This window comes from Myotis myotis, unplaced genomic scaffold, assembly GCF_014108235.1.
Source record: "Myotis myotis isolate mMyoMyo1 unplaced genomic scaffold, mMyoMyo1.p scaffold_m19_p_12, whole genome shotgun sequence".
NCBI classification, from domain to species: domain Eukaryota; kingdom Metazoa; phylum Chordata; class Mammalia; order Chiroptera; family Vespertilionidae; genus Myotis; species Myotis myotis.
Window position 1 is genome coordinate 31363598 of NW_023416316.1, and position 20293 is coordinate 31383890.

The 20293-nt window shown below is 39.7% G+C and overlaps 1 protein-coding gene across 6 annotated transcripts in view; it reads right to left on the reverse strand.

Moving 5' to 3' along the window:
- NTRK2 (neurotrophic receptor tyrosine kinase 2) overlaps positions 1–20293 on the reverse strand; it is a 325395-nt gene that overhangs the window by 253762 nt on the left and 51340 nt on the right. For all 6 annotated transcript variants that reach the window (XM_036330677.1, XM_036330678.1, XM_036330679.1 and 3 more), the window contains 5 exons: positions 16347–16483; positions 15716–15848; positions 12823–13125; positions 3764–3799; positions 802–902 (listed from right to left, as the gene is read on the reverse strand). In XM_036330677.1, coding sequence (XP_036186570.1) covers positions 802–902; positions 3764–3799; positions 12823–13125; positions 15716–15848; positions 16347–16483 — 710 coding nt within the window. The remainder of the gene's footprint in view (positions 1–801; positions 903–3763; positions 3800–12822; positions 13126–15715; positions 15849–16346; positions 16484–20293) is intronic.

A 20293-nucleotide genomic window follows, 5' to 3' on the forward strand; every position in this document is an offset into this window, starting at 1 on the left:
AATCCTCATCACCTGGCACAGCCAACTTCTCCAACCTTGCCTCCAACTGCCACCCTTCACCTGCCTTACTTTCCAATCACCACTGTTTTCTAGTCTGCAGGCTCCTGTTCACACCCCCAAATCCCTTCCCTTCTGTTCTTCTATGTCCAAATCCCAGGCATCCTGCACTGGCCATGGAGAATGCCACCTGTCCTCAAAGACTCCTGGCTCTCCCAGCAGGAAGGAACAGAGTGCCAGCCCCTCTACTTCTATTTCTCGCACCACATAGCTCCACCTCTATTTGTGTGAGGTGCTAGGATTCACATCTCAGGCCACTGCCTAAACTTTAAGCTCAAAAAAAAAAAAAAAAGGACCACATATATATCCTTACATGTGGTACGCACTGAAACATTTATTAAAATATTTAAGATCAGTGTGGAGGTGTGGAAGGCAGAAATAATTATATATGTGCCTGTACAAGAAAGCTGCTTTCTTGCTCTTCTAATAATAACTTTTTAAAGGACAGATATTTAAAACAGGAACCACTAGCAATAATTCAGGGGCTACCTTTACCACTTCTCTTAAACCTTGCTATTAAACCCTCCAAACGTCAATGCCCTGTTTACATGAGAACAATAAAAAAGGTCTTGTTGAAAGGCTTGCCTTGAAGCAACTCCAAAAGTCTTCTTTTATTTGATGTATTTCATGTTAGACAAACATTTTTAAAACATTCAAAATAAAGACAATATGCTAGCTACCTCCAACAGTAAGCATCCAACGTGCTCAGAACCAGCCTAGGAAACAACCATCTAGCCCACTCACCGAGAGGTGCTCCCGCCCGGCTTTGTCAGCAACATCTGTGGAAGGAATCTCGTTACTTCTGTTCGTGGTGTCCCCGATGTCATTCGCTGCAGTCCCATAATCTTAAATTGGAGAAAAGGGAAAGAGACAGAATAGTGAAGTTGTCATTAAGCTATCAACAAACACGAAGCCACAGTATGACCCAAAACAAAACCAGACAGATCAAAAAATTCCAAACCACTGACAGCCTGGCTGGGGAGGAACAGGACCTGGCTGCTGGGTTAAATCCATTGCAACACTGGGACTGCACACCGTCAACTTCATACTCAACCCAGATCTCTGCGCCCTTGTTTTGGTGGTCAAATTCTAAACCTCGTTTGGGGTGTTTCTTTGCACATAAATATATACTATTATGCCTTTTCTGATTAAGCACTTGACATAAATACGAAAAAGAATCAATCATCTATGAGTCACAGATTTGTAGACCTGGAAGAATCTTTAAAGACCAAGTCTAACCGTCAGTTTTGCAAATGAAAAATGTTCATTGACTACTCTAAGGTCAACTGGCAAGAAAGTAACAGAGCCTAGACCTGAATAAGACTGGAAATCAGCAGCCCTGATTCTAAGGCAGATGCATCCTATTTGGGTAAGAAGCAGCCACTAGAGATGAAATATGAAATCAAACTGATAGGGAACTTGGGCACACACATGAACTTTTTTGAAGTGTTATGAATCATTAATATTTCTGTTTCAGAATTAATAGACAGGGAGCTGTGCCAACACAATCTTTAGAATTGTAAGGATGCATTATCACATCAACATGTCTCAAATGTGGTTGCCATCTTCTGAATCAATTTTAGAAAATTAATGACTGATTTTTTTTGTGTGAGCCAAAGTTTTATTAGCAATATTGCATATAAAAGTCAGAAAATTTTGTAAACATAATGCAGACAATGTTCTGTATAAATATTTTGTATTTTTTTTCTAAGTAGATATGGTGCCTTCAATTTGCATCCTGAATAAACAACCTCATTAAGTCAGCCCCAGCTAAACTCTCTTGGTAGAATTTCTATGCAAGCCTTGGAGTAACCAATTTAAATTATATTTTTATTAGCAGTGTTCCTTTGAATTTGAATGAAAGTAACAGAAAAAGCATCTATTTTCTATCTGCCTGCTGTTTTGTTTTTGACTGCAAAACTATATCCTCACCATTTCCATTTTGAATGTATTAAAATTCAATTTCAAACACTAAGAGATATCATTTACTTGCTTATTTTTACCTCTTCATATCATACCCAGCCACTCATGGCAAAACTAAATCATTAAAATATCTATAGTTTAATATCATGACATTTTGACCCAAAGACAAAGTGCTATTTGAGGCCAATGGAAAGATGACATTAAGTCTTGAAATTACTGGAAAGGAGTCCAAAGCATAATTTTAAAATGTTAAATCACAATGAAAACGTATTTCTCTGTGATACAATTTGAGATATTCTTCCTTTAAACCATATCAAGATAAGTAAAAACAAAAATAAACAAATCACATGCACAAAATCATCCAAACCAGAGCATGAAGGAATTGTAGCTTAACATGTATAAAGCAAGTAAAGAAAATATAATCTCCTAGTTAAAATTAGCATACAGAATCATGTCTAGAAAAAAAATATCAGTGTGTACATAAAAATAAAAAATTAAAGAAAAATATTTTATAAAATAAATGTATAAATATAATATTTTAATCAGTCTAACTTTGACTCAATCTCAAACTTCAAGCCAAGTCTTAAAATTTAGCCTGCACTTCCCCAAACAGAGGCCTCCTGGTCATGAAGGTGGTTTGAAAATCTGTGAAAGATGGATTTTCATACTTAGCAAAACTTCTTTGGCATTTGACTAAAATGGCAAAGTACAGATGAGATGTTTGGTTAAAAGTTAATATACTGTACCTTTAGGTTTCCCCCTCCCACATTCCTAAAAGAACCCCATTTTATTCAAGGGATTCAAGCACATCCTCCAGGGAAACTAATCTAAACTCCAGGGGTGGTTCAGTCAAGGGGTAATCCATCCTGCTTATCAGTCAGGGAGGCAAAAATGGTTCAAGACCCAACTGGGTCTTAAATCCAATACAAGGAGGATCAGATGGAGGTTTCTGGGAAAATTACCTTCCTTCTGGAACCCTTTCAGAAACTCTCCCTTTTCTCAGATCAGTGTGAACAACCATAGCCCCTTTGTTGGCCTCAGCTAATAATGCACTAGAGTGGGGGGAGGGGGTGGGTGGGCATTGGTGAAGGCAGAACAATGGGCAGAGGAGGGGTAGAGATGAAAAAAACTTGGGTCCCTGATGACATGATTAAGCTGCTGGTTTAATCCACCCTAAAACATGCCAAACTTCCTTATTATATAAGAAATGTAATTTTGAATTGGGTTTACTGTCATAACTAGAAACCGATACACCGCCGTTTTCTTGGTAGCCATGGCTTTTAAACAGGCAATTAGTTCCCAATTATGGAAACAAATTGTTGCAGCAGAATGGATTTACTACTTCCAAGAATAGAGCATGAGAGAGAAAATGCTATTTACAGGCACTGTAAATATCAAGGGAAAATGGTCATCAATATTGAATGATTTTGCCGGGCCGGAATGGCTCATTTGGTTTAGTGTCATCCTGTGCACCAAAGGGTTGTCGGTTCGATACCTGGTCAAGGCACATGCCTGGGCTGCAGGTTTAATCCTACACATACAAGAAGCAATGATAATGTTTCACTCTCTCTCTCCTTCTCTCTCTCCCTTCCTCTCTCTAAGCATGTCCTTGAGTGAGAATAAATATATATAGAGAGAACAATTTTATTAGAAGTATTATTTTGGGCTATGTATTACCTGAAATGTATATTTAACTGCACTTAAAGGTTTTCTGTTAGCTGATTTATTTCATGCTAGACAAACATTTTGAAAAAATACAAAATAAAGACAATGTGATAGCTACCTTCATAAATTACGTCGGGATAATTTGGGTCTGCACCTAAAAAAACAAAACAAAGCAAAAAATTGTAAGTATGCATTCAGAGTTTAAAAAACTAACTTATTCCGACTAAAATGAGCCAAATATTTATTGAAGATTTTATGACTGAATAAATTGTTTTATAGGACAGGTAAATAAAATCTGAAATTCTGTTTACTTTATGTTAACTCTGCTCCCCTCTCAGGCCCACAACCTCCACCCCTCTAAAAAAGAAAACAAAAATCAAGAGAAATCACAAATCACTTTAGCTGGAAAAACTTCAGCAATTAATGACTTAAGACCAATTTTTTTTTTTACTGTTTCTATTATATAGTTGGCTATTTTAGTTGCAATTTGTATTCCAAAGACAGACCATTTCTGTACCACGTTGTGATTCTAGGTTGATTGGGGGGGTTCCTTTCAAACTATGCCTTTGGCAGGTCCATTTGCATTTGTGAATACATTATTAATCGGCCTATATAACAATATCTAAAGCAATTTGAACAAAATTGCTTTGTTCACTGCTTGGTCTTCAGGAGCTTGCCAAGGCTGAATAAGCCCTTCCCTCTTTTTATTGTTTTTGCCCTGACACAACACACACACACACAAAATAAATGTACTTTCTCTATTGAAATAGTTTATGTATGAGATTATAAATTAATATGTAAAGAGAAGTGCAAAAGTATACCCACTTAATTTTTTGAATGACTGTATTCACTGAGATGATCAGAATATTGTCTTAAAATATTCCTATGAGAATTTTGCAAAAACATTTTGTAAAAGTCACTGTCAATAAGAACTGGTGACAAAAATATTTCCTACTTTCCATTCAGAACTTACTGGGCCTCTAGATGAAAGCCTACTTGGAAATAAACTTATACTTTGATATAACATTTAAGTGATTATTAAATGAATTTCCAAAGCTACTTCCTATGCTTTTAGTCTTCACTTATCATGTGAAAAAGTAAAACTTGTAAATCATAAAGCTTACTTAGTTCTCATATCTCTTTTGAAGCTTTAGCAGAAAAATATTATTTAAAATAAAGTGAAATGAGCCAATTTTCTGTTCATGTACTCCCTAGTGAATAATTAAGGTTAGCCTAAATGAAGAAACAAATAAAAGTGGCCCTGTTTAAAATAAATTTTTTAACACAGTTCAACTAGAAGAACATCCATTTTAGCAAGGGAAAAATTAAGTAGATGATTGTGCACTTTGATTCAGGGATGTTATGTACTGCCGTGCAGTCCACACTTTGTACAACTCTAGGGGGCACTATTCAGCCTCGTCTATGTGAAAGGCACCGTCTGAAATTACGCAGTGCACACCTGTGCAGGATTTGAGATGGCCCTGTGTCAATTCATGCACAATTATTGATTCCAGGAATTTTCAGTGGTATTTTGAGTTTTATTATCCCAAATACCATTTTTAAGTTTTGAGTTGCAATATGTCCATATGTACTGTCAGAATTATTTGTACCTGATGTGGCATTCCAGAGAAGGGTCTTGAAACTACCCTGCACTTTGAGAGATAATTCAGTGAATAAAGCAACAGGCAATCCCAGCGGCAGCCCTGGCAACTTCATTCGCCAGGCACACACCCATCTGCTAAAGTCCTTTCCCTTTGCAAACTTCATGGACCAAATGGTGTCCCCTCACTGTGAGAATTTCCTACTCCTGCTGAAGGAAAGGTCCTATAACCCCAAGTCAGCAAATCATTCTTTGAACTTCTCAGTAATCTATTACTTTAAAGAATCCCACTCTGGTCCCCTACTCCTTGAACAAGGTATATTGAATCTGCAAGGGGACCTGCCCACCGGAGTCCACTCTTCACTTCTAGACCTCACTCCAGGTGCCCACAACCTAGAACTCCCTCCTCACAGGCCCCAAACACACGGGTGGCCACACCATTAGTATGAGCACCCTGTGACCCAAGACCCAAGGGAGGGGTGAGGACTGAGCCAAGATAGATGGGCTGGGGTGTCCACATGCTCACTCACTACATCTCATATATGTCTTGTGAATAGTTGGAGGCACGGGACAGGAGCCCTGGACAGGGACCACCTCTCCCAAAACCACTATGTTCTAGCACGGAACTCTGAGAGTCTGACAATCCGATCCTCAAACCCAGCCTTCCAGATCATTACAAGCATGTTTGGAGGAGGATATCACCTATTTTACTTAACTCATTAATTTGATTTATATTTTTAAGTATTTGGATATAAATATGAGAACCTCCTTTTGTACTAGGGTGACCCACCATCCCAGATTGCCAGAGGCCAAGGGGATTCCTGAGACATTGGACTCAAAGTTTTAAAACTGGGAATGGTTCCAGGCAAATCCTTGCAGTTTGTCCAGGAATGAGGGCTTTCCCTGGGCATAGGGCTCCTAGTGCTAAAACTGGGACTACTGGTCACCTGACCTGCTCTCGTGCCCTCAGAGACCCCCCACCCAGTCACCACCCACTTTTACAGGTATAATTCCATAAGAAAGTCAAAAGACATCATGAGGATTTGAAGCAGATTTATCTAAGCCGCACATTGGCAGGGCCTCAGGGGAAATGACTGACAGGTGCCATCAGCCTCATCACAGAAAGGGAGCACCCAGACACATTCCTCACACAAAGCTCCCGGGAAATCCAAAACATCGAATCAATTCAATGGAGCAAACGTCAGGTTACAGAAAAGTGGGATTTGGGGGTGGGATCAAAAGTACACAAGTTAGCCTATAACCTGTAACACAGGCTCTTGTCCAGGCTTCTGACGCCTATCGCTGCATGCCTTTCCTACCAAGTTTAATCGCAAAGCCATCGGGCGATGTCTAAAATTTCTAGAAAGCACATTTTTCTGACTTCATCATCCTAGATGTATGAGATGTACTGTCACTTTCCTTTTGTCCTCAGGAATAGCCAAATTTAATGCAAGATTATGAAACTCACGGAGAGACAACGTGGGAGGAACAATGATGGGGGGTTTTTTTGTTGCTTTATTTTCCCTCCCTAGCATACTGTACTATGTCTGATGAGGACCTACTTGTCACAATAAAGAAATGCCTCTCCAGGTACAAAGGTTTGGGAGGCCTGGCACATGGAGGGTGCCCAGACCTAGCATTTATGCAGAAGAAGGGTCACATTACTCCAGCTGACTCCAGCTCATCAAGCATAGGATTTTGCTTCTGGCAATTGCTTAGTCAAGCGAACCTCCCAGGATGTTTACATTCCCATAGTGAGGTGGTTATTAACATCACTTTAAATGCAGACACAGGAAACAATCACCACTTTCCTCTTTGACCTCTGGCAATGGTCAAATTCTGAAAATATCCTGCCATTTTTAAGTCTAATTTCTACCTGGTTTCTTTTATTTAGTTTAAATATGTCCATCATATGTTGTTATATGCTAACAATAGAAACCCCTGTTGGTGATATTCAGGACTAAAAGGTGACTGAGGTAAGGCAATGAGTAGCTCCGAGGGGGAAAGCCAACAGGAAGAGAATGAATGAAAGATGAATGAGCAACATCGGACTTGAGTTATGCACCTGCAGTGGGGATTTGAGAAGGGTTAGGCTTCCTTGAGTCCTATCCTAGTAGCTCTCATTGCATAACAAACCTCAAATCTAGGCAGCAGGAGGTGGCATCAAGCCAGAAAGCTTCTTTTTGGGAATCTCTGGAATAGAATATGGGAATCTAGAAACTCCATTCCATTCCACTGGCATTCCAAACAAGCCGCAGACCACATTCTCCCTCCACAGCTCACTCACAGGCAGAAGCTACAACTGTTTTCCAACCCAAAGAATATGCGTGCCAAGCAGGAATGTTTGCCTGTCTGATGTTCAAGTTCTAATTTCTGAAGGATTTTTTGAGTGTCTCCAGGTGCTATACTCATTTGTACTTAGGTTCTTACCGAAGGCATGTTGCCTAGAACTACAGGAGGAAGACTAACAGGGCCCGAGTTCAGCCTGAAGCACTCCTGGGAAAAGAACAATGGAGACTGTATCACAGTCACACGTGCACTCCCAACAAGCTCGGTATTAAACCTGCAATGTCTGCACCCCCAAGAGAGGACCTGCGGGGCATTTAGGCCTCTAAACATGGTCCACAAAATCACCTTCCCATCCCCCCCCCCAAATAATATCAAACCAGAGCACCTCATCATCCTCATAATTTGATGCTAAATGACTTAAATGAGGATTTTTTGATTTCCATCTTCTAATCTCAGGTATTGCTCATGAGTAAATCTTATAACTTTATGTAAATCTTCATGAGTAAATCTTTATGACTTTTAACTGTAAGACTGTACAGTTAAAGGGAAAAAAAAAACATTTGTAGGAATAAAGAAATTTGTGGGAAGATAGATAGCCTGACAGTAGGGTTCCCGTTCCATTCTGTTGCAAAGTTAAAAATAATGGTGGAGGCCAGAAAACACATCTGTTTCTCTCCTTTAAGCTTTTAGTCTCTCTCTAATGCCCTAAAAAAAAAAATAAAAGAGAGAGAAAGAAAAAGAAAAGACTTTTCTTTAAATTCTATTTTGAGATTCTCTCTAGTGTGATCTTGAAAAGTATTTCAAAGAATGCCGTATGATAAAGCCATAGCAAAAGGCCTGGTCTTTTCAAACGAACTGGCCTTTGTCAACAGTGTTTTCTAGCTCATAGGGGTTCGCCTTTTGATTCCAGATCCCTCTCCTCTTCCCTTTCTGAATGGCAGGCTGAACTCAAGGCCCGAAAACATTGGGGGTTCAGATGTCTGGGTTTCATTTCTGGCTGAGCCATGAATGTAGGCAGCATGGGGAGCGAGTCTGCTCACTTTTCCTGTACAAAGGAGTCTTCCCCATGACGGGAGCGGATAATAGCATTGGCTCTGGCAAGTCCTTGGGAGTTTTGGGAAGCATAATTAATTAACATTAGTACTCTTGAGACATAAAGAGCTATTTAAGTATAAATCTTAATTATCATGATTAGTATGGGTTTATGGCCGAATCAGACTTCACAGTTATTTAAGGCAGAAAGGCAGGTAGAACTTCCCTTTCACTCCCAGGACAAGAAATGGGAACTGACAAATGGCCTGAGGGGCCAGTGGCAGATTGGAAAGGGTTATTTTCTCAATGCTATACATTTGGAGGAATTTCCTTTCTCTACATTCTTTGGCCTCAGTACACCAGATCTAAATCTGCCAGTTTGAGGGTAATTCTAAGTGCTCTAGTTCATCCAGACGTCATGAATCTCTTGATAAAACAGCACGAAGAAGAAGCTGTGGGGAAAACTCTTCCAGTATTTATAGTTTGTTCCTGACGCGAATTTTGCATAGGAAACAACAGCTCCCGAATTAGGAAGCATAAGTCACTAACTCCCACTGCGTGTGTGAATGAGCATTCCGGAGCTGTGACATTCTTCCTGAATGAGTGGGCCATGGAGACACTCTGTATGTGCTGCCTAAAGACTGGGACGCTTCAATCCAAGGTATTTTATCAACTAGTGCCCTGACTAGGTTTGTCCCAAGTCTAAATGTTTAGTCACTCAGGTAATGATTTCCATAGAAAACTGTACTCTTAAACAATCAACGTGTTCAGGTTCATAGAGCTATCTGACCTTGGAAAGGTGTGCTGATTAGAAGATACTAGCAAAGTCTTCAGGATTCTCTCTCATGACATTCACAAGCATCGTGCCATTAATTTTTGTTTGAAATTCTACTTAAAAGACACCCTCACCAGTTCTAACCTCCACGTAGCCTACACACACACACACTTTCATGTCATGAAGAGGATTTTTCTATATGGGGGATTGAATTCCAATGACAGCCACATAGTGGATCAATTTCACCTCAGACAGGCTTATTTTTGGCCCGTAAGCTAAATAGGATCCAGCAGAATCTTAGGAGAATTTTCAGATAGCTCCACGCTTTCTACGTGTGCCTGCACTGCTCTTTCTACATTTTAATTCACTCTCCCAAGCCTCCTTAAGCCATGCATTAAATTCATCCTACTTCTTGCCAAACCCAATTCAAATGCATCTCAGTGCACCAATTATTCTATATTTTTATCATTATTACTATTGGTATCCAAGAGGAGTCAGTATGGATGCCTGGCCAGTTCTCCCAGTGGCTTCCCCCAGGTTCTGTGGGGCACTATGTCCAGTATTTCCACGCCACTCGAAAGTCAAGGCCATCAGGAATGTAACTACTTCCAACCAGTCTGTTCTCTTCCATGCTCGCCCATTTCTGTTTTAGGGACTTTTTGATTTTATTTCTGTTTAAATTTCTTCCAACGTGCTTCATCACCTAGCTCCAAATAGAGAATGAATTCCTAAGGCAGGTAACCATCCCATAAAAATCTTGGTTCTGAGCTGAAGAGGGACACACACTGAGGACAGCAGTGCTGTCATGTTAACTCTCCTGCTCTGTGTGGACATGCAAACCCACTCCACTATGATCCCAGGCTGCCAGCTTCCTTGTAAGCCAGGAAACTCACAATGTTTAAAAGAAGGGATCTCATCAAAACAACTGAGAAAATATAACTAAAACATTTTATCAGAAATATTTGCAAAAGCTAAACTTCATCAGTTACTATATGATGACAGCAGAAATATGGAACAAATATAAACTCAAACTTGACCTGTTGTCCTTAACTTGGAATGTACCTTTTAGACCAGCAGGGAAATGAATTGCATATATTTGCTATTTATTTTTCTTTCATTTTAAATGGGGAGGAGAGGGAAAGGAATCCATTCTATGCAAAGCCATTATCTGTATGCTCTGGCTACAAATCTTGTAAATACCCACAAAGATGCTATCACACAAGCCAAGTGAGGTCAGCTATAATTGGTCACACTGGTGTATGGCCCACGAGGGCCATTTATATCCACTGTCACTCTGGGCCAAGTCTCTTTCATTTCCACTTTCATTTATTACTCCTTGAGAGCTGGGTCTTGAGTAAATACTTAAAGAGAAAAAACAAAATCATTTTTTTCTAAAAGCAGATATTTACATTTTAAAGACATTTATAATATTGAGCTGAATTTTTATTTTTGATAAATAAATGGTTATTTCTCTTAAAGAAGATATTTGAGAAACTCCAAGCTAGTCTTGTGCCAGAAAACAATTCTCCTATCACTAGCTGAGTTAAAACAAACAGAAATAATTGATAAAAATGAGGCCACATGGATAAGAGGAGGTAAGCTCTCTCAAACACTGGCACCATACAGAAGCATTCAAAACAAAATACATCAAAATCCCACCTAAAATAGAAGCTGCTGGCTTTACATGGACAGAACTGTGCATATATCAAAGCACACAAGCCACTTCTAAAACTTTTAAACGTCTGACCTTCACCCTGCACAAATTCATCTCCAACAGTTTCAAAAAGCAGTTGGCGAAATTCAAATAAAGTCTGCAGTTTAGTTAACAGTAATATAACAGTGTCAGTTTCTTCGTTTTAGCAGATGTATTGCAGTGATGCAAGATGTCAACGATAGCAAAGACTGGGTACAAGGTAGCTGGGAACTCTCTCTACTGTCTGCAACTTTTCTGTAGATCTAAAATTATTCACAAATAAAAAGTTTACTTAAGAACAAACCAAAAGCAGTTGTCCCAAAGCAGAGTCCCTGGTTTAACCTATGAAGCTGTAATCCCTGTAACATACAAGAAAAAAAACAACAAAGTAATCTAGAGATTTACTACAGCAAATGTAGCCAAACAGCTAAACTCAATTGAGAGGAAGAATTAATGGGAATGGCCCCTGCCAGAGCTGTCTGGGTAAGGCATCCAAACATTGTGTGTTTTATACACTCCTGAAAGGATGCTTGTAAATCAAACTTATAGAATTCAAATCACAGTTTAAACACTAAGGAAGCTTGTGCATTACCTAGCCATGGAATAAATTCCAGGATAATGGGAACATTTATTATGATTGAGAATTATGACATTCTCATTTAATGTTTGTTGAAGGTGGCTTCGCATACATCACCTTTGTCCATGGGGCTGCCCTGCGAGCCACAGGAGTTTATGCTTCCCAAGCAGCCCCTGTCTCATGGGCCTCCAAGTTTCTATTTTCCCTTCCTTCTGCCAAGCCATCTTTGTGTGGCTTCGATTAACTCAAAACTATTATGGTGAAGAATTCAACTCATGTACAGGTCCCAATATCCAAACACAAGCCTCAGCCTCCACAACAGCGACAGGTCTCTGGGCAGCAACACCAAGCAAGCAAGAATACTCCTCTGAAGCAGGTAAAGACATGACAACTACCCTTGCTGTTATCGGGGCTCACACTAAGATCCTGCTGCTGGCCCCAGAACAGACTCCTGATGCCAGCCACCCTTTTCCCAACCCAAGCCACTGGTCAGACGAAAACTATCACCAGTCCTAGAAAAACAATTCAGGACCTGATCAAAAAAAGGCCTCAACTCAGTCAGTTCAGGTAAGCAAAACATGCCAAGGCACTGGTTTCTCATCTATGGATCAGAAAGTAGGATCCTGAGTTCCAAGTGGCTAAGGGGCTAGAAAATACATCTTAATTTGTTCAGGAGCCAACCAAACATGTTCCTTCTGCTCATGGTTTTGCCACTGTCACTACAAAATCTCATTAAGCAGCTGGGATAAAAATAATGTGTATATCAGATCATTGTTCAAACTTATTCATCCCCACCATCACCTTCTTGAGAGAAATAGGAGTCCCTACCCCTGGACTGGGCTTTGGCCCTGGGACTTGCTTTGACCAAGGGCATATAGGCTGAAGAGACCATGCGCCAGTCCTGAACGTAGGCCTTAAGAAGCCTTGCACATTTCTAGTTGTCTTTTTGAACTCTATACTCGCCATAGGAAGCAAGTCTCCTGTGTAGCTACTGCTGCTTCACCCTGCATCCCGGAATAAAGACCCACAGGATGAAGCTGCGGGTCTTTTACAGACCCATGAGAACGACCAGGTAGTTCAAAATGATGAGACTAAATAATGATGATATAAGCCCCTGGGTTAAGGGAGGGGGTGTTGTTGTACACGATTTTGTCCATAGTTGAATGGCAGACCCCAGCCTCTCTCCAGATGCAAAAGTATCAGGTACTCACCGTCATCGCCAGGCCAGCCCATGAAGTGAGCAGAAATCTGTTTCTCATCCTTCCCATACTCGTTCTTGGCGACTAACCTGTAGTCCCCATTGTTCATGTGAGTGGGATTATCCAGCTGGAGGCAGCCGTGGTACTCCGTGTGGTTGGTAACATGGATTTTAGTACAGATGTATTTGGACTCATTCAGTATTGCCCGGTTATAGAACCACTGAAGCGCGGGCTTGGGGTTGCCTTTCACAGTGAATGGAATGCACCAGTGGTGGTCTGAGGTTGGAGATTCGAGAAATGTGATAGTTGGAGCAACTAAATTAAAAAAGAGAGAGTTAATAGCATCAGAAAGCTCAAGTTTTTCCCCATTCCAGATTTCTGTGTCATCAATAGGGGATTTTATTCAACCATTGTTTGGTTTAAGAAGGCATATGACCTGCAACCTTGGAATCCATCAATATTTTCTATCCTTATCAAGGTTGATTTAACTCCCTACAGAGAGCTTCAGAGAGACTCCTGCCCCTGCTCAGCTGAAGACCCATGCATCACAGTCATTTTCACATCTATTCAGTGTGGGAACCTGCTCCAAACAGATCCTAGAGACTTCTGACTGCAGAAAGGGTTCAACTGAAGTTGACTTGGGTTTATATGCCTTGATGTTATATAGATTGATCATCAAAACATTGAAGGTCACTATTGCAGTACTTCATAATAAATACAAAAAAAAAAAAAAAAAGACTGGAAATCTTGCCTACAGTCCTAATCTCACCTAAATTATTTAAAAAGATCAATGCTGCAAATGTTCCTATCAATGCTGATTGATTTCACTGATTGTCAATAGTAAATGCTCTTTAAAAGCATCACATTTATTTATAATACAGTTGGGGTTTTTTTGGGCTGTGTCAATGTTTTGATCCTTCTAATAGCTGAAGTCCTATCTAAACCTGGACAAACAAACTAGAGACTATTTTAACATTAAATATAAAGAACTTTATGCTTCAGAAAACAAACATTATCAAGTAGCTCATTTAAACAGTAATTATCCTAGGTCAGTGGTCGGCAAACTGCAGCTTGCGAGCCACATGCGGCTCTTTGGCCCCTTGAGTGTGGCTCTTCCTAAGCCTTAGGAGTACCCTAATTAAGTTAATAACAATGTACCTACCTATATAGTTTAAATTTAAAAAATTTGGCTCTCAAAAGAAATTACAATCGCTGTCCTGTTGATATTTGGCTCTGTTGATTAATGAGTTTGCCGACCACTGTCTTAGGTGAAGGTATTAAAAACCCCTCATAGTTTATTTTAATGTCATCTGACTTTGATTATACATTCAAGGACTGTAAACACTTTTGAGACCTAATAGCATTCTTTCTCAGATGAAGAAACCCAAGTCCAATGAGGGTAAGTATATTGGTCAAGGTTACTGATTGAGGCAGGTCTGAAACAAGAATCCAGGTCTCCTGGTGCCCAATCCAGAAGCCCAGCTTCCTGGATGTATAGGTTCCTGACATGAAAGGGCAGGGGGTGGGGGTGATAACTAAAACACTCTGAGCAAGGTCCCTGCAAAGATGAGCTCAGTTGTTAATATTCTGTACCACTTATTCCTCCTACTCTTTATCTAAACTTTGATAGATAAAGCTAATTCTTCATACCATGGCTACCACATAGATATGAACCCAAACTGAGAACATTTTGAACTTCCATGTCCTTATTTGGAGGTCCGTGTTGCAAACACAGGACCACAGTGGGGTAGGAACCACACTTACCTTCCTCCCACAGGCCCCAGACCCCATTCCCAGGACACATTTACTCCTTCCACCAAGCTCAAAAGAGCTTTGGGTGAGGTGTTGATTTAAGGCTATAAAGTTGGAAGCTGGTTGCATATGTTTGGGGGTAACACTGACTTCAGGCTTTCAGGAAGGTCAAAATGATTAGAAATTATAAGTCCAGAGTCTACTGGGCATAGTGGTAATACTGCCAGTGACAAAGGATTATGGTTGGTAATTTTAGTCATTCACTCCAACCCCCACAGACTGTAGGTCCTCTATGAGTGAACATTAACCAGTGTCTATATGTGTGCAGTGTGGATTTGTGCATACACACACCACACATCATGTTTGTTTGTTTTTTGTTTTGTTTTGTTTTCAGAGTAAAAGTTCATTAATTTGTACCATCCAGCTCAGAATTTGCAATGATGTAAACAGTATATGTGATTTTTACTGAATATACATTCACACTGAGCATTACAATCTGGAATGTTAAGGTATGTGTCATGTTATTTATTAATACTAGAGAAAAATGTACATATGCTTAAGAAGTATCACTATCCTCTAGCTTAGTTTCCATGTATACAGAAATTTAAAACAGATATAATAATAAAAGATTTTTGCAGGCGATAATAATTTTCAATAACTGAAGTAGGACTCCTCCAACCTTCTCATGGAAACTTGATGTCAAATTAATGAGGTTTTATTGTATCAACAGTACAAGTAGGTGTTTGTGAACAGCCAGCCCCATGCTTTAGGTATCAGAACTCTAACGCTTTATATTGCTTTTATAAAGAAAAAGAAATTAGAAACTGGTTTATCAGAATTTAAGCTAAAAGTTATAAACAAGAGGAGGATAACCAGCTCAAAATATGTTCTATCAAATAAAGACTGGGGAGGCACAGAGGACAAGCTTAAAATTGAAAAGAAGCTTAAGGGAAAGACAGCGCATGAGCGAGAAAGATTAGCAGAAATAGAACAAGTGAATGAGGCTGATAACATTTCTTAATTAAGTATGCACAGAACACGGCATACACCTTTTTTTAACACACGTAAGCAGCACCCAGAGTGCCCCAACGACATATGTAGGGGTGTCCACGATCATTTGCTATTAAAAACACATGCTGGTCTGATTACGTACAATGCACAGTGAGGTTCACAGAATCTTGATCTTCTCCTACAAGATTTTCTGCCACACAAGAGATTTGCTTTCCACTGTCATCAGATGAAATGTTAGTTATCCTTAAGGAGCCCTGTGTGTGGCTTGTTTCATTCTACAAATGAATTAACAGACAAAGATAATCTTTGTTAGGACTGGTCCCAAAGTGACAAGATTTGGGGTTTCTTCCCCTAATTAGAGAAAATAATTGATAACATCAGAAAAGGTTTCCAGCCTAATCAAGCACAGGCAAAGGAGTAAATCAGACATTGTTCTATTTCTCTAGATGGCAATTGTTTAATATGTGAAATTGATTTAATCCTGAAACGCCTACCTACCTTCCTCCAAGGGAAAAGGAGTCACTCACCTTGCTCATGATGACACAAAAAGCTCACTAGAGACATAGACTCTCGCCAGTCTATTGGGTTTACATAACTAAAATGCAAACCTGCATTAGTCTTTGTTAATTAAGAATAAATAGAAAGTAAATATACACCAACAATTCCTCATGTGCTCCTATAAAATATTAAATGATCATCACTAGGTTAATAAAACCTCAAGTTCTGAGGTACTCTCATCAGTCTATGAACACAGAACCAAAGATGAGTCTTACCATATGTTTGGAAACCAGATTACCGACATCCCAGTACAAACTCGGAACTGGATCACCCTCAACACTGCAAGATAATGTGATAGACTTCCCTTCCTCCACAGTGAGGTTAGGCGCGGCCAAATTTGCTGACGGCAAACCTGTGCAATAAGAGAAGTAAATGGAGACATATACAACTAAATACATTATTAAAATCACAGCAATAAATTGAAAACTCTTCATGCTTTAAAATTAATTATTATTTACTTCCTGAGACTGATATATGTTGATCTGAAAAAGAGTCAGGTTGGTAAGTTTTACAGATTTAATGTGAACCAAGAATGTGCAGTAATTAGATTAGAAAGCAAATTTTACTCATTTCTTAAAAATAATATTGCAGAATTACTTTATTTAAAAAACAACTCTAGTTTGTAAAACTATGTCTTCTACTTCTTTTTTCTGTTCTACAGTTACTAGTCTGGTTTTTTTTCCACATAAACAGGCATCTGTCTGGGACCACCTTAGCTCCCCCATCTCCCTCCCTCCACTTTTTAAAAATATATTTTTGTTGATTTCAGAGAGGAAGGGAGAGGGAGAGAGAAATAGAAACATCAATGATGAGAGAGAATCACTGATCATCTGCCTCCTGCATGCCCCCTACAGGGGATCAAACCTATAACCCGGGTATGTGCTCTGACTGGGAAGTGAACTGTGACCACCTGGTTCAAAGATAGATGCTCACCCACTAATCAACACTGGCCAGGCTCCCTCCACTTTTTTATAGTCAAGAACAAAAGAGTGAAAGGCATCTACATTTTGCATAAATCCATTTTTAAATTTAGTAATTCATAAATCTAACCTACTACCAGACCTCTGTTTTGAAAGAGAATCAAACTATGTGCTGGGGTCCAACCCCAGCAGGTCCAGGGGTCCCCAAAGGTGTGGACGGAGTCGGCGAAGAAGGAATGACACAGAGGCAGCGTTCAGTTGATCAGCATGGTTGGGTTCTCTTGCCTGGTTCTATTGCCAGGTTCTGTAGGTTCTCCAGCCAGGTTCAGTCACCAGGTTCTAGTCAGGTTCTCTTGCCATGTTCTATCCAGGTTCTGTAGCCAGGTTCTGTCTCTAGGTTCTTCAGCCAGGTTCAGTCACCAGGTTCTAGTCAGGTTCTCTTGCCAATTTCTGTAGTCAGGTTCAGTCCAGGATCTTTTGCCATGTTCTCTTGCTAGGTTCTTTCTCTAGGTTCTGTCTTCAGTTTCTGTCCAGGATCTTTTGCCATGTTCTCTCCAGTGAAGTTCTTCTGTCTCTAGGTTCTGTGTAGGTTCTGTGTCTAGGTTCTGTGTGCTGTTGTCTTGTTACATCTGTATTTATACCAGTTGATTCCAATCCTATCAATCTCTATTCCAAAGGTTAGGGCGTTTCTTATCTCCATTCCAGGGAGTAAAGATTATGTAGCTTAAGCGTGATTGTTCGTAGTTAAAGTGATTAATTACCCGCCTGGCACTTAGTTAAGGGGTTTTATTCCCTCCCTAACTTCAGGGGAAAATCCCTACCCGGGGAAACAACCTTTCTCAGAGAGGTGACCTTGGGTAAAACACATAGTGCCAAGAAGGTGAGCAAACATATTAAGAACAGTATGCCATATATGCCAGGTCCCTTGAAACAGCAAGGATGGACCGGCTCCCAGCAACTATGGAAAGAAAATGTAATTTCAAAGCATGTTTCAAAGGCATGAAGCTTGAACCACCACAGTATTACGATGTTTCAAAGCTATGTAAATCACAGTTAAACATGATGGGTAAAATTGGTCATTCTATTTATGATATGATGAAAAAAGTTAGATGGATCCTTATTCCAATGAAAAGTTCTTTTGTAGAAAAACCGAAAGTACTCTTTATCTGATGAAAATTTGAACCTTATAAACATTTTTCAATATTTCAGGAGAGCATCATTTCAATACTTTTACATTTCAAATGCTAGCTTTCATTTATTGATGCGGCTGTCACTTCATTAAACTATCACACCTATCAGGTATTTACATTGCTTTTAACCATATAGGAATCACAGTATTTTTCACATGAAGACAGGTCCCAGAGCATGTAATAGTATGTCAGATCCTGCCAGTCAAGCTAGTCCCTTGCTTGGTATCAGAAACTGCTTGGGACTGCATTCATCCCAACAGCTGTGTCCCACGGAGCTATGACACATGATTAACTCAGGAGTAACCTACAGGTCAGAAAAGGCAATTCTTCTTCAATGGCCATTATATTGCAATTAACCCACCCACCTAGCATTCTGTGACCCATCTGAGCTTCACAATGCTACACCCTTCCCTTATGATGCAGTCCTTAATGACAAAGCCATTATTCTTTATTACTAACACCAGACTGAAACAAGATTTATACAGCATGTCTCATGGTATTCCCACCAGTAGCAGAGGACTTCCCGACAAGTTCTGACTTGCAGGGACTGGTGTGACCTCTTCAGAACTCTTCCTTCCTGTCAGCATTCATAGAGAGCAATGTTGTGTCTTTCATGGGGTTTCAAAAGGCCCCTAGTCCTCTGAGTTATACAGGACAATGAAGTGAATATGAGGATCAAGAGGCAGTGCAATTAATAGGAATGAACTCTCAGTCAGGAGTCAGGAGCCCGCGACCCTAAATCTGACTCACACTGTGTGGCCTTGGGTGAGTCATTTCCTCTAGCCACGTGTTTTCTTTAAATTTCTATAAAATTCAGCTGTTCATTTAGAAGACCGAGCTCTAACTTCTTCTTGTTCTAATATTTGGTGACAAATTCCATGACAATTAAGCTTTCCAATTTATTAAGAAGTTGTCAAGGCAAGATATAAGAAAAGGGCTTATGAAGTGAAAAATCTCCTTGAAGTCAGTGGTATAATCTAGGTCACTTTTTAAAAACTATATATATTTTTAAAATCAAAATATATAGTCACATAGTTTGAAGAGTCTATAGTTCTACAAAACTTGTTATGCAAAACATTCAGTCTAGTTTGTGATAAGCAGTAGTCTCACCTCACCCGTGTGGCATTATTTCCTATTCCCCATAGGCACTCATTTCATCTCCTAATGGTTCTTTTTTGACCGTGATCTCTACATTGATAAATACCATGCCTATGTTGCTACTTCTTGATTTCCCTGTGTTAACACTATCTACTGACCAATCGCTGTGGAAGATAAGGTTCACTTTCACACAGAAGGCCAACCCTCCCCACATGCCCACAGCACATTCAACATACTCTGTCTTCACGCTCTTATATATGCTGTGAAGTTAGGCTGTCTAGATGTAAAGTTTAATTATAAAAATATAAACCCTACAAACAGCTGAACCATCATATGTAATAGTTACATTTTATCAAATTTAAGTCAGCAGTGATTATAGGCTACAACACTGTCATATGTACCACTAAGGAAGGGAAAATAAAGATGCCAACTCAACTACGATGCAATGCTTTCTCACCACTGAGATCTCCTAATGTTGATGTTGAAACTTCTATATATACCATCAATTTTTTTTTCATCCTTTTTTTCCTATGTTCCATATTTTTGTATATTTGTTCTATTTACCGGGAGATTTCCTCAGGTTTACCTTTCAAACCTGCTTCTGGGGTTTTCATTCCTCTGTCCCATGTATTTATTTTCCAAAGCTCATTCTTTTGATAGTGAATGGTATTTATTTTTTTTTAATATTTTATTGATTTTTTACAGAGAGGAAGGGAGAGAGATAGAGAGTTAGAAACATCGATGAGAGAGAAACATCGATCAGCTGCCTCCTGCACATCTCCTACTGGGGATGTGCCCGCAACCCAGGTACATGCCCTTGACCGGAATCGAACCCGGGACCCCCAGTCCGCAGGCCGACGCTCTATCCACTGAGCCAAACCAGTTTCGGCAGGTATTTATTTTTATAGCACCCTGTTTTTCTTTTATAGGTGCAATGTCTCTTCTGATTTCTGT